General features: G+C 46.2%; 2 gene segments (V, D, J or C); both read left to right on the top strand.

The window, feature by feature from the left end:
• LOC118003664 overlaps positions 1 to 27757 on the top strand; it is a 421186-nt gene that overhangs the window by 320780 nt on the left and 72649 nt on the right.
• On the top strand, positions 6603 to 14630 carry LOC118003665. The segment is given in 5 exon segments: positions 6603 to 6849; positions 11080 to 11358; positions 11950 to 12015; positions 12380 to 12511; positions 13672 to 14630. Coding segments are annotated over 4 exon segments (540 nt in total).

Below are 27757 nucleotides of genomic sequence, written 5' to 3'. Positions count from 1 at the left end.
CCAGAACTTGTCTTTTCTGTGGAGACTGCAGCTTGATTGAGGCACACATGGAGGCCTTTCTTGCGATGGCCCAGCCTCCCCCTCCTCCTCTACTGGGCTCCTTTCCAAGCCGCCGGCAGAGTCTAAAGCCACCGTTAGGCTGTTTCCCTTCCAACCAACATCTCCACCATAGTCCTTCACCAAGGAAGCGCTCCTCCCACCGCCATACCAAAACCAGTTACCCAAAGAGGTATTCTCCAGGCAAGGCCCGTTCCTCACACTACACCACTGGATTCGAGGGTTGAGATACTCAGAAAGATCCAAACAATGCTCAGATGATCCTGAGAAAAAAGGAGTCCAGAAAATCCCAGGATCGCTAATGTGTTTCTAAAATTCCAAGAGTTAACCTTTTCATTCCTGCCTTTGGCATTCCCTCTCACTCACGATGAACATCTCCCAGAACAGAGTGGTGGTTTTTTTTTTTTAATTTCAGTGTAGCTGATACACGATGTTATATTAGTTTCAGGTGTACAACATAGTGATTCGACAAGTTTATACATCACGCTCTGCTCACCACAAGCGTAGCTACCATCTGTTCCTGTACAACACAATATTACAATACCATTGACTATATTCCCTCTACTGTGCCTTTATCCTATGCTAGGGCTTATTCATTCCATACCTGGAAGCCTTTATCTCCTGCTCCCCTTCCCCCACTTGCCCCTCCCCCCCCCCTCCGGCAACCACCAGTTTCAGAATGGAGCTTGTGCCCGACAGTGCCTTTGGCCCTGTACTGTTTTCTCCCCTATTTTAATCCCCTCCCCAGGGATTCACAAAACTCTCTCACTCTCCTTCTCCAGGTCTTTACTCAATGTCACTTCTACTGACACCTTCTCCAATCACCCCCTATAGTCCCCTTACCCTGCTTCATTTCTATACCCTCATCTCCACCCGACACTTTCGGATGCTCATTGATCATCTGTCTCCTTTACTCCCTAAGGGCAAAGACTTTGAGTTGTTCCTCACTGTATCCACAAATACAGTGAAGGCACTAAATAAATGTCTGTTGAATGAATGAATGAGTGAAAGGATAATCAGTCGTGGCGTAAGGCAAAGGGAAACAGAAATAAAAGCCAACTAGGAACCTGCAGAGGCAAAGCCAAGTCCTTGCTCCCCAACTTGTGACAAGTCCCCGTCCCTGTCTGCTGGGCACTCTTCTCACTGCTGAGTGATCAGCATGAACAAAGCAGACAAAAATTGATGCCTTATTGGAGCTTTCACTCTAATGGCAAAAGACAGATGGTAATCCAAATAAATAAATAAAATATATAGTATTTTAGGTGGTAATAAGCCCCGTGAAGAAAAATAAAGCAGGAAAGGGAATGCAGAAGACGAGAAGAGGGAGCAGTGTGCAGTTTTTAACAGAGGAGTCACACAGAAGGCCTCACTGGAAAGGTGACATTTGAGCAAAGACCTGAGGGGGTGACCGAGTGAGCCACGTGCAGATATCTGGAGGAAGAGCACCTCCAGGCCGCGGGAACGCGGTGCTGTCTGGAGCGTGTGAAGGAGAGTGAGGAGGCCCGTGTGGCTGGAGGAAAGTGGAAGTGACGGGGAGAGAATTTGAAAATGAGGTCAGGTTGGTAATGGGCCTGGGGACGAGGCAGCTCATGGGCCACCATAAGGACTCCAGTGTGGGGACTGGAAAGGGAAGACTGGAGAATGGAATGGAGGTCACACCTGACCCCCAGAAAAGACCAGGGGAGACAGAAACATGGATTCTTGGCCTCACCCACAGCCCTTAGAAGTGAGCACTCTCTTCTTAAATTCCAAAGAAATAGGATCCTATTTTCTCTTAGTGACCTTTCCTTACCATCCTACCCCTGGGAAGCTCTGTGCTTAGGGAAATTCCACCCCTTGCTTCAAGTAAAGTGTGTTTTCTCTGAGTCTAACATTAATGAACATTCCAGTCATCCCACCAAGGCTTTCTAGTTTATAGAGTGCTTTATATACACCCTATCATTTCATCTTAGGAACCCCCAATACAGAAGATATTACCCTCATTTTATAAAAGAGGCAAATGAGGCTCCCTGAAATTGGCTAAGATTATATGCTCAGTGAGGAGCAGAGTCCAGCTAGATTTCAGGTCTTCTGACATCTTTCTACTTCACCAGAACTGAGACTCACTTTCCATTTTAGTGATTCTCAAAGTACAATCTTCAGTCCTTTATGGGCTGTAATGGATCTGAAAATGTATATTCTCTCCCTGGTTTTTATAAGTGACACGGGCACTCTTACAGACTCTGATTTTTCCATATGACAGAGGCTAATTTAACTGTCACTTTTAAGTGTGAGTAGATCATAAAAGCTTGCTACAATGTGATATTCATGAATATGTTATTTAAATGCACTGAAGATTCTAAGTCTATTTTATACTAAGAAGTCTAGCTGTTGCACAATGCTTGACAATGATGCAAAGCTCTGACTGGATATGAGGAATGAGGAATGAGTGAGGTACATAACTCACTAGATCTTTGCCCTACTTAAGTATAACCCAAAGGCTGAGAACTGCTACTCTATACCAACGTTCCACCTTTCTTCTCTCCTGCTCATACTAAGAAACTCTTTTCCAGTCTCTCTCATTCAGAGCACAGACTCAGACTGTAACAAGGCAAAGGTTCAGATTTCTATTTGACACAGGAATCACCTCCTGCTTTGGTCCTGAAGGACAGCCTCCAAGACTGAAGAACAAAGAGGTTAGTCCAGATGAGACACAAATACCATCCACTATCCATCACATGACTTGGCAACTGGCGCCAGGGTTGCCAGAAAAAGAAAGCAAGGTAGTTTTTAGATGAGGTCTATCAGCTGCTCATTCTCCAGCACAACTGATCCACTGATCTTTGGCAAAGGAACCTATCTGGAGGTGGAACCATGTAAGTGACTCATTTTTCCTTCTTATGACCACTGTTTTTAGCAATTATCTTTGTTAAATATTTTCCCAAGTCACCAGCTTGGGAAACACTTGAAAAGATCTAGCCAGCATGTAATTTAGCAAGGGATGGTTTGAGGAACAGGGACTGAGTCTCTGATAAGGTCCAGAATGAGGTATGTGCTGCAGTGGTCCTCTCGACCCACGATCTTTACTGGAGAATATGTGCTGTCTTCCCTCCACCCGACTAACTTTAGATAACCAACATACCACCTGTGCATTCACCATTTACAGATCCAGGTCATAACCAGGCCTGTACTAAATACATCTAGTAAATGAGAGGTGTGATGATGAGCATGTCAGACCAATATTTCAAAGACCAAGCTCCAATCCTTATCTTTGACTGACTAGCTCTCTGACTTGACTTCACTGAACATTAGTTTCCCTCTAGGTAAGCCAAGTGATTTCTAAGGTGTCTTCCAGCTTTAGCCCACGATGATTCTGATTATCATCCAGACCAATTCTTAGGGAAGATTTAGTAGGAAACCAAGAAAGTCCAATGCTGTGTCTTATGACCCAGTAAGAATTCTGCGATTTGATTTTTTTTTAAGATTTCATTACTTATTTGAGAGACAGACAGAGAGAGAGAGCACGTACACGCGCTCGCTCGAGTAGGGGTAGGGGCAAAAGGAGAAGCAGACTCCCCACTGAGCAGGGATCACCCTGGGATCATGACCTGAGCTGAAGGCAGATGCTTAACCAACTGAGCCACCCAGGCGCACCTCTATGATTTGATTTTTTTAAAGGTACTGGAAAAGGAATCCAAACTGTCCCTATGTGTCCATTAATACTGTGTCATCACAAAGGTTTTGACAATTGACTGTTGAGGCTCCTTCCAGTCCTATCATCTATTACTCTGGTTAAATGCAGGGAAACTAGAGTCTGGAGACCTGGGAGTAAGGCCCAGCCCAGCCACTCACTATCTTAACCATACTTAGCTTCAGGGACTTCATCTGTAAGAAGGATCTAATCATCTCACCTCATGGAGTTTGTTACGGTAATGTTTGCTGAGATAGTATAAACACAAGACATTTGTAAGTAGCAAAGCACTTATACAAATGGTAGGCATCTATGATTATTATGACCCTTTGGGTAGGCTCCAATCTTTTGCATCAATGGCTCTTGCTCCAACCATCATGATCTTCCACCTCTAACTGAGGCATAGTCCTTTATCATTGACTTGAACCTCATAGTTATGTTTTCACTAATAGTAGCCATTTGTCAGTTCTGGGCAAAGCCAAAATGATCCCTTTCTCTCTGTGAAAATGTGACCCTGAAGCAAGATCAGGGGGTAAGTGATGGCAGGTTGAGGAGGTAATAGCAAAAAACCCAGGGACTTTCCTAAATGCCAACGCTCAGAAGATAACACATATCAAACAAGCTGCCAAAATATAATGCTTAGATCTCAGACACTGTTGCAGAGTTTTATGTCTCCAGCTACACTCATTCTGCTCCACCCACCCCTTCCACACAGATGGACCACGCAGAGGGCAAATAGGTAGCGAGGTTTTTGTAATGATGTCTGAGGTGGTGTAATGAAGCACAACTTGTCTTTGGAAGAGGGTCTCAACTCATCGTGGAACCAAGTAGGTTATACATGTTACTTCAGGGCATATATTCCTTTGGACTTGTTGTAGCCTAGCCCTGAATGAATGGAGCTTCTTGGGAAGTCAGGAGGTTCCAAACTGAAAACCCATTGTTCTGTTGTTGCAGAGAGTCAAGGTAAAATCCGAGGACAAATTCATTAGGTTTCCCTTAGGAAAATAGTCTGTGCATGCATAGAAACTCTGTTCTGAAGATTTGTAGCAATAAGCCTTCTACAACAGCCCAAATAAAGCCCTTAGTCAGCCTTTTGGTCCCTTCCTCTGTCAGGGATTAGGAGCAGGGAAAAGGCAAGCTCTAGGTGAGGACAGTTTTCCACTGTTTATGAGGACAGAGAGTCATGGCCACGGTGTAAGAAGAGGAACAGTTAAAAAGAAGAAAAATGTTTTTAAAGAAGGAGTTAGATCAAGATAGTCTTCTCTCCCTCAGATGACAAAAGCCAATCTTCCCTTGTGTCTTTTTGCTGAGAACTTGCTTTAAGTCAGTGTGCCTGGCTCAGACTAAATGATCCCCAAAGCCCCCTCCTAGTCTGGGTTGGCCAAAAGCAGTTAATGTGCTCATCTCTTCTGTTAGCCCTGAATCTGAAGACTCTACTCTGGATGTAGGGTTCAGGAGCCTGTAGAATCCAATGTGGAATCACAGCCACCAACTTCAGGACAATAGAGAAGTAATGGTGCTCTCCTAGGGATATTTTCCACTGGTAATCTGTTCCAGGGCTCGGAAATCCAAGGCTGATGTGGCATAGCTACCAATAGTCAGTCACTGGGATGCGTCCAGAGAACAGTAATCTTTCAGAAGCTTTTCAAAATGCAGACATTGCCCTTACCTGGTTAAATTTTATCTCAGAGGAAATAAAGCAATGGGGAAATGTACATGAAGTGTCAACACGGCGTCTGCCTCTCAGAAGGAAAAATGACCTCATAGGGGTTCTTGATTGCCTGTTGCTTCCAGGGAAATAGCGGAATTTGGTGAGTTGTCTCTGAGAGGAGAGAGACTAGGAAGAAGGAGGGCAACAATCGTGTTGTAGCTGATGGCAGTCTGATCGATGTTGGGCAAATTGCATCTGAGCACAAAGTATTGTGTTTCATTTTCCCTTTAAATCATTTCCACTTGAAATTCAGAATTATCTGCAGTGTTGGGATCAAATCTCTGAGGCTATGCCTTTGGGAGCCTTAGGGAAGAAGGAAAGAGATGAAAGTGATGCTTAGCCCAGCTGCTGGGACACTGACCCATGCTCTCCAGTGATACTCCATTTACTTCTTTAGTTTTCTCTCCATGATGGAGTGTAATATGATTATGTGAAGCTCAGGTAGGGAAAGTGAGAATTTCAAGTCAAGCCCTCAATCCTTAAAGTTTTAACAGCAAATAATGGCCCTATACAACCATCATTCCCTTTGGCTCTAGCCTTAGACTCTTGATTTCTGGTGATGAGACAGAGTAATCCATATGGTCTTTAAATTCCATTTCATATGATTACTATATCCTCCTGAATTGTATCTGGATCCAGAGACAGGAGAAATTATAAAGCGAAAATAAACAGTTCAAAGCAAGCACCAGCTTCTCTGACCCGCATCCGTGACCCACGGCACTACTGGGCTCCCCGTCGGCTACCAACTTCTTGTTCAACCCTCAGATCCTTAGAAAGCCTTTCCCTGAGCTCAAGGAATTAGGAGACAGATTCCTTATTATTGTGAGACTCAGTCTGAGTGATGGGGAAGAAATTAGGTTTCCAATCAAAAAAGCAGAATTTGTGACCCAAGAGAAGGAACCAGAATCTGAGAACAAGACCTGTGTCTAAACCCTCTTCAGCCTGACACTCATTATAAGAAATGTCGCCAGTCAGTGCCCCATCCCTGTTCCCAAGCTATCGTGTTCTTCTTGGAGAGGCCCCCCAATAAACTGGGAGTTGAATTGTCCATCTTGAAGGCAGCTACCAGTCACCTGTCACCTTCCTCTCTCCCTCTGTGTCAGCCCTGTCCCCTGTCCCTGTGCCTCCTGGCTGGGATTTCATGCTCACAACCTCATCCAGCAAACTATTATTAGCTTCAAAGGGAACTGAGACTCTGTGCCCCTTGATCTCATCAAGGGCAGCTCTGTAGTGCTCTGAGTTGTGGGGTCTGTAGGCTGGGACCCAGGCAGCGGAGGCAGGGCACAGATGTTCTAGCGCAGGTCCCAGGGCCAGCCCCAGGCTGGTTACCTGTGAGGCGCTGTTGCGATGTGCTCCTGGGATACTCGACAGATGTTTTTTGGAGTTGGCACCAGACTCGTCGTGGAGCCACGTGAGTTGACTTTTTTCCCCGATATTTCTAGGGATAAACTGAGTCCTGGCACTGGGGCTGCCATCCAGTTTGCATTACTTGGGAAAGTAGAACTAGATGGAGCAGCCCAGGCGTGGGGGTAGGCCCCAGCAAAGTCACCAGGCTGAGTCACTTTGTTTTTAAAAAGCATATATTAAAACTATAGCCCTGGGGTGCCTGGGTGGCTCGGTTGGTCAAACATCCAACTCTTGATCTCAGCTCAGTTCTTGATCTCAGGGTCGTGAGTTCAAGCCCTGCTTTGGGTTCCACACCGGGTGTGGAGCCTACTTTAAAAAGGGGGGGGGGGAACTATAGGCCCCACTTATTTCTGAAATCTTCAGAGCAGCCAAGAAAACCAGAAAAATTGGGGCGCCTGGGTGGCTCAGTTGGTTAAGCGACTGCCTTTGGCTCAGGTCATGATCCTGGAGTCCCGGGATCGAGTCCCGCATCGGGCTCCCTGCTCGGCAGGGAGTCTGCTTCTCCCTCTGACCCTCCTCCCTCTCATGCTCTCTGTCTCTCATTCTCTCTGTCTCAAATAAATAAAGAAAATCTTTAAAAAAAAAAAAAGAAAAGAAAAGAAAACCAGAAAAATTATAGTAATTGTCAGAGCATATGAGCGGAGTGAGGGATATGCAGAGATGCTTTGGCCCCAAATCTCCAGAAGACTGTTTCATTCTTACCCATCTCTTTGGCTAGGCTGACTAGTGTACATGCCTCATTGCAACCTGAAAACAAAGGTCCTGTAGTTTGGATTCAAAGGAGAGGGGTGGTTAACCTGGTCGGAGTAATCAGGTAGAGCAAACTTGTATTTCAGTGTTCAAGTTAAATCTCATATTGTCCAAGAGCCTTGAAATTGTGAGTGACATTTGTTACAGATGGTACAATTCTTAGGGAGCCAGAAGGACTCTCTATGCGAATCTAAAACATAGATGATTTCCACGTGTATAACTTAAGAAAGACTGTTCAGGAAAGGTATATACTTCTGGTATTGCTGACCAGCACATAACCTTAGCATTGGATCGGTACTCATAAAAAGAGAAAGTCTGAAATAAAACAATTGTTCAAACAAATAGCCCTCTGGAACCCACGTTGAAATGTAATTATATTGGTGGGCCAAGAAGAAAGACTGGAAATTCTCAAAAAATAAACAATTAGATCTTTAAATTTTGGACTACAATAGTGCAAATTTTACCCAACTTCAGATTTGGTTTAAGTTAAATATAAAATAAGAGTATGGCAACAATATAAAATGCATTCCGTTTTTTTTTTAAAGGTTCAATTCAGTCAGATAACCTTTTCTTTGGTTACCGTGATACCAAAGAATGGATTAGATAAAACACTTTACTTTCAAACAACTGTTTTCAACAGATAGGTATTCAGTGAGAAAGAGAGTCTGAGAAAAACATTTTACCAAATGAATGCATTGCGAGTTATCTGAAATGCTAACAGATTAAGAGCTCAATCCCACAAGTGTATTACCTTCTGCAGACATTTGTCTTGTCAGCTGTATTACATTGTTCAAATTATTCAAACCAGGTCTCTAGCCCAGAGTGAACATTGACAACTGCCTTAAAATCCCAAGCAAGCCTTAATTATCCAACTAAATCAGACTAGTATTGGGTCAAACTCTTAGGTAACCAAGGAGATAGGATTATTTTGTCTTGTTTTGTTGTTTATTTTTTAATGGGCTAGTTTCCTTTCACTGTACCACATAACTCCCTTGAAAATCAACCAGAATACATGAGACCAAGGTCAGTAGAGTGAGCAAGAAATGTCGCAAGTCTGAAGGCAGGTGAAAGAGCAGAACGTGTGGTTTTTCAAGCCGTTACTGCGAGAGTTATCAGTGTCTGTTATCAGTGGCTTTGCTGGAAAGCAAAACAAAGAAGGTTTTCTCACATAGGTTGAAAGTAGGTTCTAGGAGAGCCCCTTGAAAAAAATCCCCAGCCGCCCTCTTGTCTCGAGCTAAAGCCTAAAGTGGAAGGAACCAGATTCTTAGGAATGAGTTCCTTGCCCGAGTGCCTGAAACAGAACCCAGTCTTTCAGCTGAGCTTCCAGGCAGAGAATGAAGTGGAGACTCGATGAGGGGCTTTCTCGGAACAGCTGATTCCCTAGGAAAGCCATGATTGGCCATGGTCCACTTATAAAATGGTGATCAGCAGAAACTTCCAGACTAGCAAACACTCCGTCTCAACCAGACACAACCAATTAGTTTGGTTATAGCTCTACTGCCATGAGCTTCACAGCAAAGCCCAGATCCAAATTCAGGACAGAACATTAGAAAAATCGTTGCATTTACTCACTCATTACCAAGACTTTTCATTTAGCATTACCTTGTGTCTTGATTGTAAATCATAGTAAACAAAAGTACACTGGAATGCAAAACATTTTTAATTGGATATCACAAGTTTCACCTAAGGTTTTTTTGTTTTGTTTTGTTTTGATTTGATTTGTTTTGTTTGAGAGAGAGAGTGTGTGTGCGAGCAGTGGGGGCAAAGGGGGACAAGATGGAGAGGGAAAGAATTTTAAGCAGACTCTGTACTAAGTGCGGAGCCTGAGGCAGGGCTCAATCTCACCACCATGAGATCATGACCGGAGCCGAAATCAAGAGTCGGTCGCTTAATGGACTGAGCCACTCAGGGGCCCCAAAACTCACCGAAGTTTTAAATATAACAGCTATAGTGGTGCCTGGGTGGCTCAGTCGTTAAGCGTCTGCCTTCAGCTCAGGTCATGATCCCAGGGTCCTGGGATCGAGCCCCACATCAGGCTCCCTGCTCGGTGGGAAGCCTGCTTCTCCCTCTCCCACTCCCCCTGCTTGTGTTCCCTCTCTCGCTGTGTCTCCCTCTGTCAAATAAATAAATAAAATCTTTAAAAATAAATAAATAAATAAATAAATAAATAAGCTATATTCACACAAGCAATTAATATGGAAAATCAGCAGTTAAGCTTGTGAATGGAAATAAATCCAGAGCAACATCAGAGATTGGTTGTCTCTACTGATTTCAGGCATTTTCGCCTCCCCCCGCCCCGCTTTTTTAACAGTTATTTGAAGATCGGGGTGCCTGGGTGGCTCAATCAGTTAAGCATCTGCCTTTGCCTCAGGTCCGGATTTTGGGGGTCCTGGGATCAATTCCTGCATCAGGCTTCCTGCTCAGCAGGGAGTCTGCTTCTCCTTCTGCCCCTCCCCCTCTCATATGCTCGCACAACAAGTAAATCAGGCTCTCTCTCTCTCTCAAATAAATAAATAAAATCTTTTTTTCAAAAACCCAGTTATTTAAAGATAAACTAAGAATCCAAGTCTCCATGGTCAAAATTTATCATAATTCAGAAAGTTGAATAAGTCATGGTGGGAAAGAATCATTACTGCCTCCCTCAAAGCTTTAAAACTTTCAGTTTCAAGGAAAGAAGAAGATGCAGGTACAGAGTGGCAGGTAGATGGTAGAGTTCAGGGTGAAGCATGAATGCAGAGGAGGCCAGGGGGAGATCCAATTATTGAAACCAACATTCCATAGCTTCACTTAGAATAAAACAAGATCTGGGTTTAAGCTGGTTTTATGTCTATAAGGACTTCCTGGGAATGATAGTTGTTATTTCTGATTAAAGACTCAAAAGAAACTGCAGGATAGTCCCTTACAAAAGAATAAGTATTCACCTAAAGGCAGAGAGATGTACCCCTTAACTTCAGTGGTTATCCTTTCTAGGCTGTAAAATGGGGATGACATTCTGAAGTGACCCCAACACTACCATCCTCAGAGTATTTGAACCAGTCATGTAGTCCTTCTCAGACCTGATTTTTTGATTGACACAATGCCAAGAACAAGCACCCACCCTGCTTTCACTCCAAGGGCTGATGCATTTTAAATAAACCAACTGATAAAGCTACTCAGCCTGACTGCAATTGTCCAGAGGATTGATTAATAAAATACAGATAATTGAAATTCAGACGATCGAGAAACTTATTTGTAGTTGTTCTTTTCCATCCCTGCTTCAGCCATGTCACTTAGCAGCTCCTAACTAGAAGTCAAACTGACTGCCTTTCATTTCTACTTCCCTTGGCTACCCCTTCATGAGGGTGCTAAGAAGCCCAGGTCACACACAGGATGCAAGAAAGTCTGGATTATAACGTTTGGTCCAACAGAATTGAGGTAACCACCATTGTTTAACTCCCACACTTACAGATAATCATCTTTCAAAATAAATTAATTCTATTTACAGGAAGCCAGCCTCCTGCCAAACCATCCGTTTTCACCATGAAAAATGGGACGACTGTTGCTTGCCTGGTGAAGGATTTCTACCCTAAGAATGTAAACATAAATCTTGAATCATCCAAGAAACTAATAGAATTTGACCCTGCTATCGTCGTCTCTCCCAGTGGGAAATACAGTGCTGTCAAGCTCGGTCGGTACGGAGATTCAAATTCAGTGACCTGTTCAGTCGAACACAACAATGAAATCGTGCGCTCCACCGATTTTGAACCAAAGGAAAAATCTTCAGGTAGATCATATCTAGTTTCAAGGGGCTGGAATTGTAGGGAAGAAGAGTTGAGGGAAAGGGAAGTTGGAGATGTAAACTCTTGACAGATCACTCTTAATATGGTATCATGCTGGAAACAAGACTGAGGCCCGACTATGGCCCACCATTGATTTGGAATTGAACTCTGCATCCCTGGGCTGGAATCTGAGATAAAGCCCATCTTATTTCATCCCCCCTGCATCTCTTCTTCACCAACCACTGTCTTCTTCATACTAATGATTGTCCTACTACTAGACTTTGGGTTAAAAATTCATGTGCAGTCTAATCCAGTGTGAATGCCAAACAAAGGGCAGCCCGGCCTATCATAGGATTGAGAACCCTAGTTCTTCCTACAAATTAGAGGCATACCTGAATGTGGGCCTCCTAGTATAACCAAAAAAAAAAAAACCAGAATGGGAAGAATGTTGGCTATGTGAATAGCTGTCTGACCTTAACCAAGTCATACCCCTGGTCCTCAGTTTACTTACTTAGAGTCTCCTCCACTTTTAAAACCTGAAATCCTTTGAGCCTCTTGGTTGCCAGTGAATCTCTGACCACTGCTGTTTGTTCTAGGTAACGTAAAACCAACAGAACCTGAAAACATGGAGCAAACTTCAGAGAGCCTCTATGGGCCCAAAGGTTAGTTGAAACCAAGGGTCGACTTCAGAACTGAGGGTTAAAGCAAACTCTGTCATTCTCAGAGGGGGCCAAAAGTCTCCAGCTTTCAAAAGAGAGCAAAAACCATACCTGAGCCCAGTTGGTTCCCTCTGAGTCTCTCAGCAAAGCTTGCCTGGCTGCAAGCAAGGGTTTCCAAAGCTTGCCTGGCTGGGAGTGAGCAGCAGCCTGGGGTCCCGGAGGGCTGTCTGGCAGCGAGCTGGGCTTGCGGACCAGGCACAATGCTGGTGATTCGGAGGAGGCTGGTTGTCAGTGTTGTGGGCCCAGTTTCTGGAAGGCAACTTAGTCTCTTGCTAAAGCCACCATCTTTACTTTTGTTCAACCACAGTTCATCACAGCTCACAGTTCACAGCGGGGAAGGTGAACATGCTGTCCCTCACAGTGCTGGGGCTCCGAATGGTGTTTGCCAAGAGTCTGGCCATCAATTTTCTCTTGACTGCCAAGTTATTTTTCTTTTAAGGTAAGAATTAGCTGCTTCTTATTCCTACCCCCCATGCAAACTACGCTACACAGGGAGAAAGGGAGTTTAGGAATATAAGAGGCCAAGAAGCCTTGGGAAGGGAAAAACACATAGAGACATATTATGATTTAATAAGGTGGGCCACTTCAGATACTCTGCATAACACCCCATCTCCTGTTATCCTCTTACTTCAAGCCAGACTCAAAATGCATTATGTTGTGTAATGTAATACCAGCCAATAATCCCCACCTCCAACCCAGGAGCTAAAAAAAATTGTGGAGCTAAGTAAGGAGAAATAGTTTTCTTTATTTACTATTTTGTTTATCTGGCCAAGGGGCCATGGGTTATTTGCAAGGCCATCAGTAAAGCTTCACCCAAAGAATTTCCAGAACCTGCCTTAGCCTAGACAAAAGGGATGCCAGCTCCCATTCCTTTATCACAGGACTCCAATGTGTAGACCAGCCCAACTTTGGGATGAAGCTACACCCCCATTTGTAGTGACCTACCCACTGCTAGCTACTCAAGATGCATACAAAGTTGCAGCTGAGACATTATTTGCCTGCTACTTGCATTCCCTCTTCAGGTAATCTCAGACATAAAGTTCAAACTGGGACCTAGGTTTGCCTACAAAGCCCCTTCTCCAGTACGACTCCTCAGTCCCAACTCCTAATCTGGGGACAACTCTGGATTTCGAGTGTGGGACTGATCCAACCTAGCCTGAAAACATGTCCAGTCACTTCCAAATGGGTGACTGGTTTCCAGGAGTCCCAAGGACACAGGCAGTGTGGTATCTAAAAAGAGCCCTACACTAGGAGTCAAAAGATGTGGGTTTTCACCCTGACCTTGTCATTAACACTATGCTACCCTAGCCTGGTTGCTCTACCTCTTTGGGCCTGAGTTTTTGCATCCATAAAACAAAGGAGCTATGACTAAGGAGAGCAAATGGGTTGCATGGCTTATCCCAACATTGACAAGCTAATACTGACTAGCTGAATATGGCGGTGTACAGAAGGGACCCAGGCCACAATAGATAAGTGACATCTGCAATGATAACAGCACGGCAAGTGCTGACCAGCCCCAGATGACACGAGGACCATGATTCCTCCCAGCACTGATGGTGGGTGATCTATGATGCTCTGACAACTGTCCTTCACTTGCAGGCTGACCGGCATGAGAAGGCTCCATTATGAGACTCTCACGTTATGTCTTCACAAAAGCCTACAGAGGAGCTGTCTCCTAGGCTTCTGCCTACTCGGTGATTCAAGCTGACCTATCCCAGCCTTGCTTAAACGGCTGCTACCCAAAGCAGTTTTCCTTCGAAGGCAACAAACCCAGCTCATTTTCCAGCCTGGTGGAAAGACAAAAGTCCTGGGGAGTACAGGGGTTATTATGGTCCTAACTGCTCTTTTTGCTGCTTTATAAAGAGATACAGGACTCATTTTCTTTTTCATTTCTACAACTGATACACTTTGAAAAAGGTGTTTTGTTCCTTTGACTTTCTTTGCCTTCAGAAGTAGAAAGTGAGAGCCAACAGATTCCCAGCTCCATGGTCGCCTAGGAAAATAGACCCTGGGGGACGGAGAGCAGAGGGCCTTACCTAACATGAATGGCTCTGCTCAGCCCAGCACTAGGTTTGCCTTGAGCTGGCATATTCTCGGCCACAAAAGCACTTTCTGCTTTTCCTAGTACTTTACAAACAAAATTACATTTGACTTCTCATGCAGCCAGTGGGGTTTCTAAAACCTCATCCAGATATTCTCCAAGCTATCAGCAAAGATCAGAGTAAAATACAGAGAAAATGCACTTCTTTCTGTTGGTGAATTTAACAAACATGAATCAACTCCCTCTAAGTTCCAGGTTCTGTGCCGGGGGTGCAAAGATGAGTAAGACGTGGGCCTGCTTTCAAGCAATGAACTGTGCAAATGTTTCTGGAGGGAGGGAAGAGGAACAGAACCCCTCGGATTTTGATTGTAAAAAGATTATCTTTTTGCCTGCCAATCTGGGCACAGAGAATTTGAGGTCAGGGGACGATGATTCTTGCCTGCCCCGTGTTGTTGATGGTTTTCTGCCCTTCCCAGTGCTGTTCTCTGTTGCATTTATTAAAGTGCATTGAGTGCTCCTTGCCTCTAGCTTTACTCATAACACACCACCGCAGGGGTAAAGTGGGTGCTGTGAGCTCTCTGTTAGGCAGACAGAAGCCAAACTGAGCCTGTAGGTCACGCTGCGGCTTCCTGAGCCCCAAGCCTGCAGGGTTCCGCCTTGGGGACCCTAGCCTGGGTTTCCTGCTGTCGCTGCTATTTCGCAGCAATGACCCCTCTGCGGCTGATGAGCTCTGCTACTCCCATCTCAGCAAGGCTATAGCTTCTTCCAAGTGCACCCGCTCAGGTAGCAGAGCTCCTGCACCACAGTAGTGTGGTTTCTTTGGCACCCAGGGCACTACGTAGGGTGTCAAGTGGGGGTTTATGAGGCCACAAGTGAAAGAGCAACCCTCACTAACTCCCCCTGCCATAGCCATCTGCAGACTCCCATGTTATGTCTTCACAGCCCAAAGCAAAGACTCAGCAGCACTCTGAGTCAGTGGGTTTAGGACCATCGAGGTGGATAAGCAGGTCCAGCCAGGGAAAAACCATTAAAAAGACTCCACGCAACTGCACCTCATATGTGTAAAGAACACCTCTTTCCAAAACATTTCCATCTGTTACCTTGGGCAACATCAGCATGTTTCTGTGAGTGGCTAAGAACAAAAAGATCATATCCTGATTTTTCAGATGGAAAAAATATGCCCCCGGAAAAGGTAATATACCTTGTCCAAAGTCATTCAGTGAGGCAAGGGCGGGGCTGTGAGCAGAACCACATTATCAAGAGCTGCAGCCCAAAGTTGCTTCTACAAAAGCATACTGCACCCCCAAGACAAGGACAAGGTGTTGATTTGATTTCAGCTGGACTGGACTTCAGGATTGTCCTATATTTAGCATATAAATGAGTCACCCTCTCTGGTCCACTTTGGTGGCAAAAAAAAAAAAAATCCTAGCTTATCACAAGATCTCGAATTTCCTCCACCAAAAGGAGTCTCCAGAAATAATTAATGGCAGGAGCCGGAGGTTGAGGAGGGGATTATGGCTGTCTTCAGGTCTGGGGGGCATCATCTTGTGGATTCTAGTTTTCCAGAGCTTTCACATGCAGCACCTCACTTAAGCCCACAACAACCCTGAGAAGATTGCTGCACACACTCAGTCGTGGGCAGAACAGAGACACGCGAAGGCTGAGTCAGTTGCCCACGGCCTTCGGCTCCCTCACCCATGTCCTCTACATTCCTCTTTATAGTGACTGCCCTTTGCCCCCCTGTTTTGAAGCTTAGGTAAACTCCTGCCAGAACACCTACTGATAAAGCCTACTAGGTCGCCGCTGCCGGGGAGAGCCCTAAAAGTGTGGCACCCCCCCCTTGGCTCGATCATTAGGCAGCTCTCTGACCTTGGGAATGAACGCCCTCACGTCTCTGGGCTCTAGTGCTAAGGCTTCTACCCTCTCCCAGGTTACCTCTCACAACTCTAATCGTTGTTTTAAGGCAGAGAGTTCAATGGAAATGAAGGAAAGAGGGACCCGTTCCCAGGGCTTAGGGTGTATCTGTTTTGACATCACATAAGTGGCTTCCCCTGGAGATGATTATCTTCCTTGGAGACAACCTTGAGCTCCAGACTCAGGGACTTTGAAGCTGGGGTTCTGGCAATCACAGACAACTTTCTGGGAGTATCTCAATGCTCTCCAGTGAAAGAAAAATGTTCTCCAAACAGAGTAAGTAAAATGGTGGTGTCAAAGAGCATTCAGGAAAAATAAGGTGGCTGTACAAGAAGATGCAGAAAAAAAGGTGAAATCGGTGAAAAATGTTTGAAGTAACTCTGTGTCTAATTTTGAGTCTTAAAAAGAAAACAGACCAATTCACAGTAAGGGATAAAGGATGGAGACTAAAATAAAGACCCTCCTGATGAGCTCTCCCTAGCCTGGCCCTTCACCTGCCCCATGCTGATACCCTCCCAGGACTCACAGCACATACTTGTCAGCCCGGCTCTGTCAGGCGTGAGTGAGCTGGGCACTGGGGACACAAAGATGAGAATTCTTCAGGCATCCCTCTCCCCCTCTGCCGCCACCAGGGCCCACTGAGTCAGAAGGGGGGATGTGCTCTGCTCCATCTAAAGCCAGGGGGAGCTGGCTTTTTATTAGTCAGCAGACTCCTTAGGGCACCTCTGAAGGCCAGGCCGGAACACAAAACAACTGGGAAGAAGGATCCCATGTCTGGGGATGTGAGCTGCCCTAAGAGGTAGTCAGAGGAGGCTGTGCCCGGGGTTTATGTTCAGACTTCCTGAGCATCTGCCTCACTGTGGGGGTCCATGGAACAGTAGTAAGAGGCACTGTCTTCAGGCTCCACCGGGGAGATCACCAAGTGGAAGGTTCTCCGGGACTGATTATGCAGCACAGAAAACCGACCCTGAGTAAAATCTGCATTTTGGGATTGAGTGTTATCCCTGTAAAGGATAAACCGGAAGGAGCGATCGGGCCGTATTCGGTACCAGCATAAACCTGGGTTTGATTGCGTAGTGGAGTAAGTACAGAGCAGTGTCACCTTACTGCCACTGGCCACCGTCCGGTCCGGGGGGCTCTGGGTCACTTGGTCGCACAGCACGCCCTTGTCTGCGAAGAGAAGAAATAGAAGATAGTGAAGCCCCGCACTGCACAGGTCCTGGGTCCCACACAGGCCCACCCAGAGGGAACTCCGGGGGCAGAGGCCGGAGGAGGACACAGAGATGAAAGTCAAAGGCAGAGAATAACTGGAAAACCAAGTGTAGAGAGAAACATGCCAAGTGTTTAAAGTCAGAGAAAGGGAAACGGGGTGGTGGGACATGAGGAATGTACACAATGAGTGTATTCACAGAAAAGCAAAAGGCTAAAGCCCACAAGAAAAATCATCTTCTCTTCCTATCAGGACAGAGGCTGGAGAATAAATTGGGGTTCCTGAGGTCTCTGAGACCGTCTTAGAGCTTCTGAGGGAGGAGGTGGGAGGGAATGCGAGCAGGCAGGCCGCCCTGACAGTCATGTGACTGAATGAGCTGTAACTCTCCCAGACAACTGCTTCCGCCCAAGAAACTCGTGTTGCTATTGTTCTTTTGGTCCTCAATCCACCTTGAAGGAATCCTTCTGTAAAACACAAAGAAAATGAATTACTTAAACACACACACACCGAGAAACAGAACCTGCAAGCCCAATGATCACATGCCTAGACATCCAATTGCTATACAGGAGCCTTCCCGCCCTTCCTGTATCCTCAGGCCACAGACTGGGTACCAGGCCACGGTCACCCAGCACCTAGCAGAGCTGCACTTGTGCCCAAGAAATGCCATTCGGCTCATCTCTTAGTCCTCCGTGGAAAGAGGGAGGGAAGAGGGTTGAACAGGTTCAATTCTAAAATCTCTCCCAGCCCTGAATGCTAGAAATCTTCTATCTCTGATGCTTGGGGGGGCATACCGTGCCCCCTGAAAGTGCTTCCTGCGTGTCACACAGCGTGACTTTCCATCTCTCAGAAGGCCCTTTGCAGCCCGCGTGGGGCTCCAGCTGGCAGATTCTCCCCCAAAGCAGAGCTTCCACGGGAGACTGCTGTGAGTGGGTAACAAGCTTGCTGGGCTAGTGTTGGGCCGGAGCCCCTGGAACTCGCCCCTGCAGCCACATGCCGGACAAATACCGTGTTCTGTATAAGCCAGGACATGACAACAGAGGGAAGGCACTGCCCTGAGAAAGAGAAGACTGACTACCCCACTGCCCCAAACCCAGGAGTGTTTGTAGGACGGTTTGCAGGAGTTCCTTTTTCCCTTTCCCGATGCCTAACTCATCAGTGAGTCCTGCCAGTTCTGCCATGAAGTCTATGTCCGGCCTCTCTATCTCTACTTGTCACCACCTCCTGCAAACACCACCGTCTCTCGTCAGGACCACTGCAGGAACCCCTTAACTGGTCCTCTTGCTTCTGCTCCTCTCCCTGCACAATCTCTTCTCCAGATCTTTATGGAACGTAAATCAGATGATGGCAGCTGGACCTCCTTTCCTGGGCCTGTAACACTCAGCAAATGGTCTGCTTGCTGCCTCCTGTGTGACCTCACCCCCCTCATACACACACACACACACACACAAACGCGCGCGCGCGCGCGCACGCGCCATATTGCCAGTTCCATGAGGGCAGACCTTGCTCAGCTGGTCACTGATATACCCCAGTGCCTAGGATTGTGTGTGACACGTAATCAATGATCAATAAATATTTGTGGAATAAAAGAATGCAACATTCTTCACTTAAAAACTCACCACTGACGTGGATCAGTTTGCTGGATTTAGCAAACCAAAATACAAGATACCCAGTTAAGTTCGTATTTCAAAAGAACAATAAAAAACTTTTAGAGATATTTGGGATGCATTTATACTAAAAAAAGCATTCATTGTTTATCTGAAATTCACATCTCGCTGGGCACCCTGTATTCTATCTGGCAACCCCAGGCCTGGAGAACGTGAACACCGGGCGGCCCCAAGTCCCCCCATGAGCATCCTCAGGCCCCAGGACAGGGGAAGAAGATGATGGTTGGGTGACCCGGCTGCCCGGGCCAGCACTGCCCCCTGCTGACTGGGGTCCCCTCCCCGGAACCCAGCCCTCTGCTAGCAGAAGACGATCTCAGGGCCTCCAAGTGTCCCACATCCCTGAGCTCTGCCAGTCCCCACCCAGCTTCTAGCGTCTGTCCCTGCCCTAAAGGCGTCAGCAGCCTTGACATTTATAAGAGAGCTGAGTGTTCCCTTCCAGATTTAGACAGTAGCAATTTTCAAATTTAGCTGCTACTTGTCTTCTGACTGCCCAACGTCAATTCCCCCTGACCACAGCCAAGAACAGAGAAGACAGCTTCACTCTCTCACAGAGGGACACCCCACACCCTAATGCTTCACCCAGAATGTTCAGACACCGAGACCTCCTTGGGGTGGCGTAGTCATGACTCTCCCCCACTAGGCTGCCCTTCCAACAGTCCTTGAAAGACTTCCCTTCAGGAAGGGCACTTCCCAGAACAGCAGTGTGGTGTCATGATGAAGAATGAGCTTCTGCCACAGAAACAGAGTAGAGTGGTGGTCACCAGGGGCTGGGGCGGGAGACACAGCAAGATGGTGGCCCACGGGTACAAACCGCCAGTCAGAAGATGAACAAGTTGAGGGGATCTAATGTACAGCCTGGTGATTATAGTTGATAACACCGTATTATATACTTGGAAGTTGCTAAGGAAGTAGAGCTTTAATGTTCTCTCAGGGTGCCAGAATGGTGCAGTCGGTTAAGCCTCCTACTCTTGGTTTCGGCTCAGGTCATGGTCTCAGGGTCCTGGGATCGAGCCCCGAGTTGGGCTCCTCTCTCAGCGTGGAGTCTGCTTAAGATTCGCTCTCTCGGGCGCCTGGGTGGCTCAGTCGTTAAGCGGCTGCCTTCGGCTCGGGTCATGATCCCAGGGTCCCAAGATAGAGCCCTGCATCGGGCTCCCTGCTTGGCGGGAGGCCTGCTTCTCCCTCTCCCACTCCCCCTGCTTGTGTTCCCTCTCTCGCTGTGTCTCTCTGTCAAATAAATAAATAAAATCTTAAAAAAAAAAAAAAAAGATTCTCTCTCTCCCTCTACCCCTCCCCCCTTGCTCTTGCTCTCTCTCTCTCTCTCTCAAATAAATAAAATATTTAGGGGAAAAAAAAAGATCTTAAATGTTCTCACCAAAAAATTCCTGGTAATTATGTCATGTGCTAGAAGTACCAGCTCACGCGATGGCGGTAACCATCTTGCAATACATAAGTGCATCAACTCAAAGGCTGTACACCTTAAATGTACACAATGCTATATCAATTATTTCTCAACGAAGCTGGAAAAGAATTTTTTCTAATTTTTAATGAAAAAAAAAGATAGGGCACCTGGGTGGCTCAGTTGGTTAAGCGACTGCCTTCGGCTCAGGTCATGATCCTGGAGTCCCTGGATCGAGTCCCGCATCGGGCTCCCTGCTCGGCAGGGAGTCTGCTTCTCCCTCTGCCCCTCCCCCCTCTCATGTGCTCTCTCTCATTCTCTCTCTCTCAAAGAAATAAGTAAAATTAAAAAAAAAAAAAGATAAGTGGGGTTCTGGAGCCAGGTGCCTGGGTTCACCCAGCTCCAGCATTTCTCTGCTTGATGACCTTAAGCATGACCTGACCCTTCCAAGCCTCAGTTTCTCCATCTGTGAAACGGAGGTGACAGTACTAGCTTCTTCACAGGACTGCTGGGATATTAAATGAAATAACGTATGCAAGACGCCTGGCAAATGATGTAGGATTAGTTTGTTGTCACTCTTAGGATGCTTATTAAATAGACTGATAAATACAGTTCCTGAGAGCTTTATTCGCCTCAAAGATATTTAGAGAAAAGATGCTGAGTAAATCTAAAAATAGAAAGTCGTGAAATCTGGCAAAATTTATGTTGTACCAATTAATGGTCAAAAAAAAAAGTGACCCACATCTTTTTTTTTTTAAAGATTTTATTTATTTATTTGACAGAGAGAGACACAGAGAGGGAGGGAACACAAGCAGGGGGAGTGGGAGAGGGAGAAGCAGGCTTCCTGCAGAGCAGGGAGCCCGATGCGGGGCTCGAGCCCAGGACCCTGGAATCATGACCTGAGCCGAAGGCAGACACCTAACAACTGAGCCACCCAGGCGCCCCAAAAAAGTGACCCACATCTTTAATTTTCTGTCCATCTTGCAAGCATGTCATAGAGCTTCACGCCCTCCCGAGCCCTGAGCCCGCTGTGTTCTTCCCAAATCCTTAAGAGCAGTGGGAACATGAGAAATGAGCCTTCTAACCCTGCTCTAGAAAACCCTGTTTTCTAAAAGTTGCAACAGGCTTCTTCATGAGAGGCCACAATGTGCAACCGAGCACAGTCAAGTGACTCCCAACGTTTCAGAATAAGAGAGACTCTCAAGGTGTAATGACCTCTTACAGACTTCTCGCCCTTGGATTTCTCTATCGCAGCCCCTTTAAACCTGATGTCTGGAGCCTGAGCAGCTCCCCAAGGCCGTTGAGTGCCCCGGACTGCCTTTCATGAGCCTGAAACCGCCCCTCCAGAGCGGCCCTCGGACCTGGCGGGGTCCCTGGCGGGATTTGGCAAACAAGGCCAATCTTGTCCCACAGCTTGGCTCTTGGTCCCTGCCATCACTCAGAAAAAGACTTTTCTCCCGGATCCGCTGAGGTGGGCGGCTCTGTTTTTGGCCTTGCAGCGCCCTCTGCTGCTCTAATCAGCCCATCGCCATAAATAGGTCATACGGGATGGTGACAAAAAACAGGTCAGGGGAGGAAAATAGTCTTTGTTCACAACTTAAGTCAGAGCTGCTGCCTCTGTTCCCATCCCCTTTCAGCCCCTGGAGCTGCAGCTGCTTCTCTGTTGGCCTATTCTCCCCAATCACTCAAAGAGGACCGTCTATAAGGATATAAGACGGCACCCTAACAAGGTAGATGGGCATTTTCCTGTCAACAAAAAGCCTAATGCAGCAGTAGAGGACATGGGGAAATTTCCTTGGGTGGACATGGACAAACGTCTCTCTTTTTATGAAAGAATAGAAACGTGATCAAAAGGAAGAGCTTAAAGGCATCTGAATGTGTGGTGATGGGAGTTGAATGGTCTAGAGAAAGGGTTTTTCCATCACTTTCTCCCTGTGCCACATTCCATTCCAAGCCCCCCAGGACAGACCTGGGCTGATGGAGAACAGGAAGCAGGCCAGGCAGGGACTGAGGTCCTGCAGATGTCGTTCCCCCGCAGGCAGGGGGACCCCCCAGGACCTCTGTTTTGGGAAGGATCTTGCTGAAGGCCCTTTGGGCAAGAACAGGTATGAAGAACCCCAAAGCCAGCGTTTGAAGGAGAGCTGCGAGGAAGAAGTGAAGCTCTGTGCCTCTGCTCTTGCCACGTCTGGAGCGGCCTATGGGAAGAACAGTCTTGGTCCATTCAGGTCAGTGACAGCTTTTGGGATGGGGGGGTGTGGGACCTGACTCTTGCCAACCAGATTTCTCAAGCCTTCTATAGGGTCTCCTTGCAATCATTCCCCAGAGTGAGGAGGGTGAACAGATTCTCTCTGGCCACGGGTAGTGGCTGTCTGGAACACTCTGTTAAGAAGGATTGTGAGGCCACATGCAGACTCAGAGCAAACGAGTGATGTGTCTATTAGCAATATCTGCCGTGGGGGCAGGAAAAGGAGGCAATACCACACGGTCCTGTATTTGCCACCCTGTTCTAGATGCCATTCCTGTAATGAGTCCCGCAGAGAAAGGATAATCAGAGCCAAATTTCTGTTGGATTATCTTTTTGGTAAAGGGCAAATTTTTAAATCTCTATCTTCCCTTTGGCTTCTCTGGAATCTCATGGACCATTTCCCCTACTGTCAATTGCTGGTGCCTGCAGCCTAAGAAATAAAAAAAATAAAATAAATAAATTTAATGAATTAAGATGCTCTCTATCTCTCTTGAAATTATAAACTATGCGCCAAAATCAAACACCTTCTTTGCATGGCTTACCCGCTGTTTAACAGGGATAACCATACCTGGGCTGGCCACAGAGCCATGAGGGACAGAGATCACCTGGGGAAGATCCTTATTCTCCTGAATCACAGGAAGGGAGCAGCAGAGGCAGGATTGGGACTCAGGAGTCCTGAGTTTTAGCCCTAGTTCTGCCCCTACCTACCTCCATGACCTTGAGCAAATTTACCTCTCAGGACTTCCACTTCTTCATCTTTAAAATGAGGGCATTGGCCCAGGAGGTCACTAAGCTCCCTTCCAGGTCTCACATTCTAGGATACTAATGGATGAAGCTACAGAGCTGACCTAGGAGAGTTACTAGTTTATATTCCCCCCGTGCATGTTGCTTCAGCTCCTCATTGCCCAGCGAGGGGAAAAAGCAAAGCATGCCTCTTCATTGGGGGTAGGATAATTTCTTGAGTCAATATGTGTGATTCATCGGAGCCTGGGGATTCAGGCCCAGATGCCAACTTGGAATCCAGTTATTACTGCATCTGGGAGAGAGAAAGTGCTGAAAACAGCCTTTGGAAGAAATATCAATTTGGAAAAAAAAAAAAAAAAAAAAAGGAAGAAGAAGAAGGCAGCTCTGCATAGTGTGATAACATTTTGATATTTATTTATCACCTTTATCCCTGAAATCTACTCTGCCCCCTCCTGTCTCTGCTCTGAAAGAGGGAAGCAGGGCAGACCTTCCCCAGGGAAGATGGGGCACCTGCAGGGGACAGACAGGTGTCTCAGTCTAGTGAGGAAACAGAACAAAGTTGACGCCACATGCCTTTCAACCGTGCTGACGCTTCTGGTTTTTGTAAAGGTGCTCACTCCCGTGGGAATGGGGTTAATAGGAAACTGACATTTAGAACCAAGACTAAAAAGAACCATGAAACTCAGCAAGTAATATCTGGCAGAATTAATTTTTTTCATCTGGAAATCATCAGAGAGATAGTCAAGTGTTCCTCGAGGACTAGGAACAAAAGATGAATGTTTAATACAATTCAATTTAACAAACATTTATTAAGTGCCTAGAGTTTTTCCCAGGGATCATCTGGGCCAGTTTCTGAGATGTGATCAATGCCCTAAGGGAGGAGGGGGTTTTATCAATGTGTCAGAGACTGGATGAACAGCAACAACAGATTTACCTTTGAGACCCAGACTCAATGTGGCCCTGAGTAAGTAGCTGAGCTTCAGAAGAAAAAAAAAATGTGTACAACAGCGTGGGAAATCTGTAACACGAGGTAATCAAAAATGTTATTTTATGATAGGCTTTAGCATCTATTTCAATATTTTCTAGGGCAGGCTTACTTTCCCAGTTGTAAGTTATCTTGAGTTGATCTATAAAGTCTATGGGGGAAAAGCTTTTAAAGAATTGTACATTTCTGAAATTAGGCTCCCAGCACTCAACATAGGAGAAGTGGTAATTTTCTGTCTTTCTAATAATGAAAAAAGGGGCCTGGCATCCCTCCAATACTTGATGCCACGGGGGCCTCCTTCCCTGCTCCAGGTCAGAACCAGCAGCGAACCACCAGGCAGTTCTGGTTCTTATGAGCTGGACAACTGGGTGGGCAAGAAAGAACAGCCTGCTAGGTGTTCAGGATAAGGGGGTCCCAGCTTTGGGCCATCCTAACGTGCCCAGTCCTGTTCTCACAGCCTGAGTCCCGGCTGCATTAGGACAGGGCAACCCTAAATGACCTCATTATATATGGTGCCCCTGATTACACTAGAGACGGTCTGAGAACAGGAAGTGGCAACCTAGCACTAGGAGGGACTTCTGGTAAAGGGCCTGGGCACTGTGTGAAAACACTAAGAAACCCCACTTGGGGAAGGGGGTTCAGTTCATTGTCAGCATGGGTAAGTACCTCCTTTTCAAACTCAGTGCTAGCATCGAACCCCCTCAGTACCCAGAGAGCTGAAACTCTTGGCTAGATGATGAATTCCCTTATCCTGTGGGAAAAGGCTGTAAAGATCAAACCACCTTTGCTGTGGGGAGGCCGGAGTCTGTAGTTTACGTAAAGGCGTTAGCTCCTGTGGGACGAAGGAAATTGGAAATTTACATTTGGAACCGGGACTGCAGTGAGAGTGAAACTTAGTAAGTACTAGCTTTACACCAAAGGTGTCGGTTTATTTGGTTTGGTTTCTGAATTATCTAGAAGCTCCAGAGAAAGAACACTTCTCCCCTGAGGATTCAGTTCCATCCTGACTTCAAACTTCTAAAATGATTAAATGTTAAGGCAGATGGTAGGCCTGGAAAACTCTATTTCCCTATGTAATAAGTAGATGCCTACCTTGCTTATTTATTTTGTTTAGGAAACGAGGAGGAGGACTAGACACCGTTGGGGCGGGGCAGGGGATTGCACAGCATTTTTTGATAAATCTAGAGAATCAAATCAAAAACTATTAGCTCAGAAAGTCCTGAAAGACCACCTAACTCACTTCTTGAATGTTGCAAATGAGGACAGGGAAACTCAGAGAGGTTGTGAACTTGCTCAGGGTCACACAGCTGAGCCTAGTCCGGGGCAAAGCCAAGACAGCTCATAGTTCTGACCCGGCCTGACCCAAGGGAGAAAAAACATCTTGGTCTTTGGCCATAGCAGCTCCATTTGCACCCCCAGACATTCTTTGTCCAAGACTTAATGAACTTGAAACAGAACCCCAAAGTGCCAAAAGGAGATAAAAATCATTGCATGTCTATTGCAGGTAAAGTAAGAACAATAGCTGAACTTGATATTTGGGGAAAGGCTCAGCCATCTGCAGACTGGGGCACGGATAGAAAAAGTCAAAATGAAAATGCTGGTCTTGTCTTCAGACAATGACTGTGACCATCAAACACTACCTAAAAATACTGCAGAGCTAATTCCTTTTCCAGTGGGAGTTTATATTCTATGATAGATTGCCCCCAGCAACGCAATTGCTTTGGACCCCAGAATATGTATACAGAATTGGCATGCTAAGCCTTCTGGTGTCTTAAAGTGGCAAGCATATCTCTGGATATACCCCTCAGCCCTGAAGCCCTGGGCTGAAAGAAATATACCATCACCCTACCCTGTCTTAGAGTTGAAGTTGAAGATGTTAGTTAACAGTTAATTCTTGGGAAGCTCTGCAAAGCTGGGTTCATCATTAAGTTGACGCCACAGGTTTCTGCAAAGCCCCTCAGCAGGGTGTTCAACAAACCAGTGGTTCTAAGATGACATTTGGGAAGGGAACTCAGCTCACAGTGAATCTCGGTAAGTGGAGGAGCATTGAATCCTCTTCTTGAATGTGCTTTGAGATTCTTTTGACTCCAACTAACAAAGATGTGGCTTGTTGGCCCATCTCTGCTCATGTTCCAGTCCTGCCCGGCTAAAGGCTGCCCTCTCCACGTCCCCCTGGAACAGTCCAACCGTGAAGGTGCGTCCATGCAGCTGCGTGCAGCTTTCCCTAAATTCTCACAAACTCACTTAACTCTTTATCAAACTGCTTGGCAGCTCCTCTGTTGCCCTCAAAGCCCTGCTGGTCTATCAGTTAGAGGAAGACAGGTCATTCTTAGGTCATTGCGAAAGGAGGCTCTTGACATGTGTTTGACTTCTGAGGAGAAAAAATAATGATGATTTCATACTTGCTTACTATGTACTAAGCAATGTGCTGCATGCTCTCCACCCATTAACACATTCAATCCTTACCCCAGCTCTGTGCGTTACGTTCTTTTATTACCCTCATTTTCTAGAAGAGAACTTTTTATATTTTTATAGCTTATGTTTTTATACAAACACAGAAAGGTTGAATAATTTGCTTAAACTGATTCAGTGAGAAAGAGAGCCTAGGATGTCATTCTTGGCACTCAGATTCCAACGCTAAATGTTTTACTAGTTGGGGAGCGGAGGGGCTGTTTGGGGGGGAAGTTACTAATGTCTGGTCTCTAACATTGCTAAAATAATCCCCAGGGAAGCAAATAATCCCACAGGCAAGTAAAGCCAGTGATTGACAGCAGCGTGGAAAATCTAAAACACGAGGTAATCAAAAATGTTATTTTATGATAGGCTTTAGCATGTATTTCACCCTATCCTAATCCTCACAACAATATCATACAGGAGTTCTTATTCTCCCCCCCTTTGCAGACAGGGAAACTGAGGCACAGCACGTTAAGGACCTTGCCCTGGCCCCTAAGCCAGAGCAATTTCAAGTTAACTACAATGGTCAACCAGCTAGAATAAGCAATTAATTAATGACAAACAATCTAACTGGCTGCTAGGTAAAGAGTGATTCATTTTTTTCCATGGTTCCTCTCCCTTTTCAGGCATAACCATGCCATTGTATAATCGCTCCACACTGGGTTTCTGCCTTTGTGCCTCCCCTGGGAGCGCAGGAGGAGCCCCGGTTCCCAGCGCCTGGTAGAAGGGCCTTAGCAATCTGTGAGGGCGTTCCTGGGGGTGGATCTGAAAAACTCTTCTTTGGAAAAGAAATTAAACTGACAGTAAAGCCATGTAAGTCCAAATAACAAATGCTTCCAAACTGCTCTCGGGAACCCGGCTTCCTAAATTTTCCATTCTGTTTTATAACCTAAGTCCAAACCACAGCAGTCTGTTGATGGATTCCAGTTCAAACTACTGCCGACGTGTACCTCCCTGGTGCGGGACTGGGCCACCTGCCGCCCATGCTGCTGTAGCTCATGGCTAGCTAGCCATAGTGGTGCCAGTGGGTCA

Source organism: Mirounga leonina, unplaced genomic scaffold (assembly GCF_011800145.1).
Source record: "Mirounga leonina isolate KUSES-001 unplaced genomic scaffold, KU_Mleo_1.0 Mir_91, whole genome shotgun sequence".
Classification (NCBI taxonomy): Eukaryota; Metazoa; Chordata; class Mammalia; order Carnivora; family Phocidae; genus Mirounga; species Mirounga leonina.
Note: the sequence above shows the minus strand (reverse complement) of the source record. Positions and strands in the feature narration are given on the sequence as shown.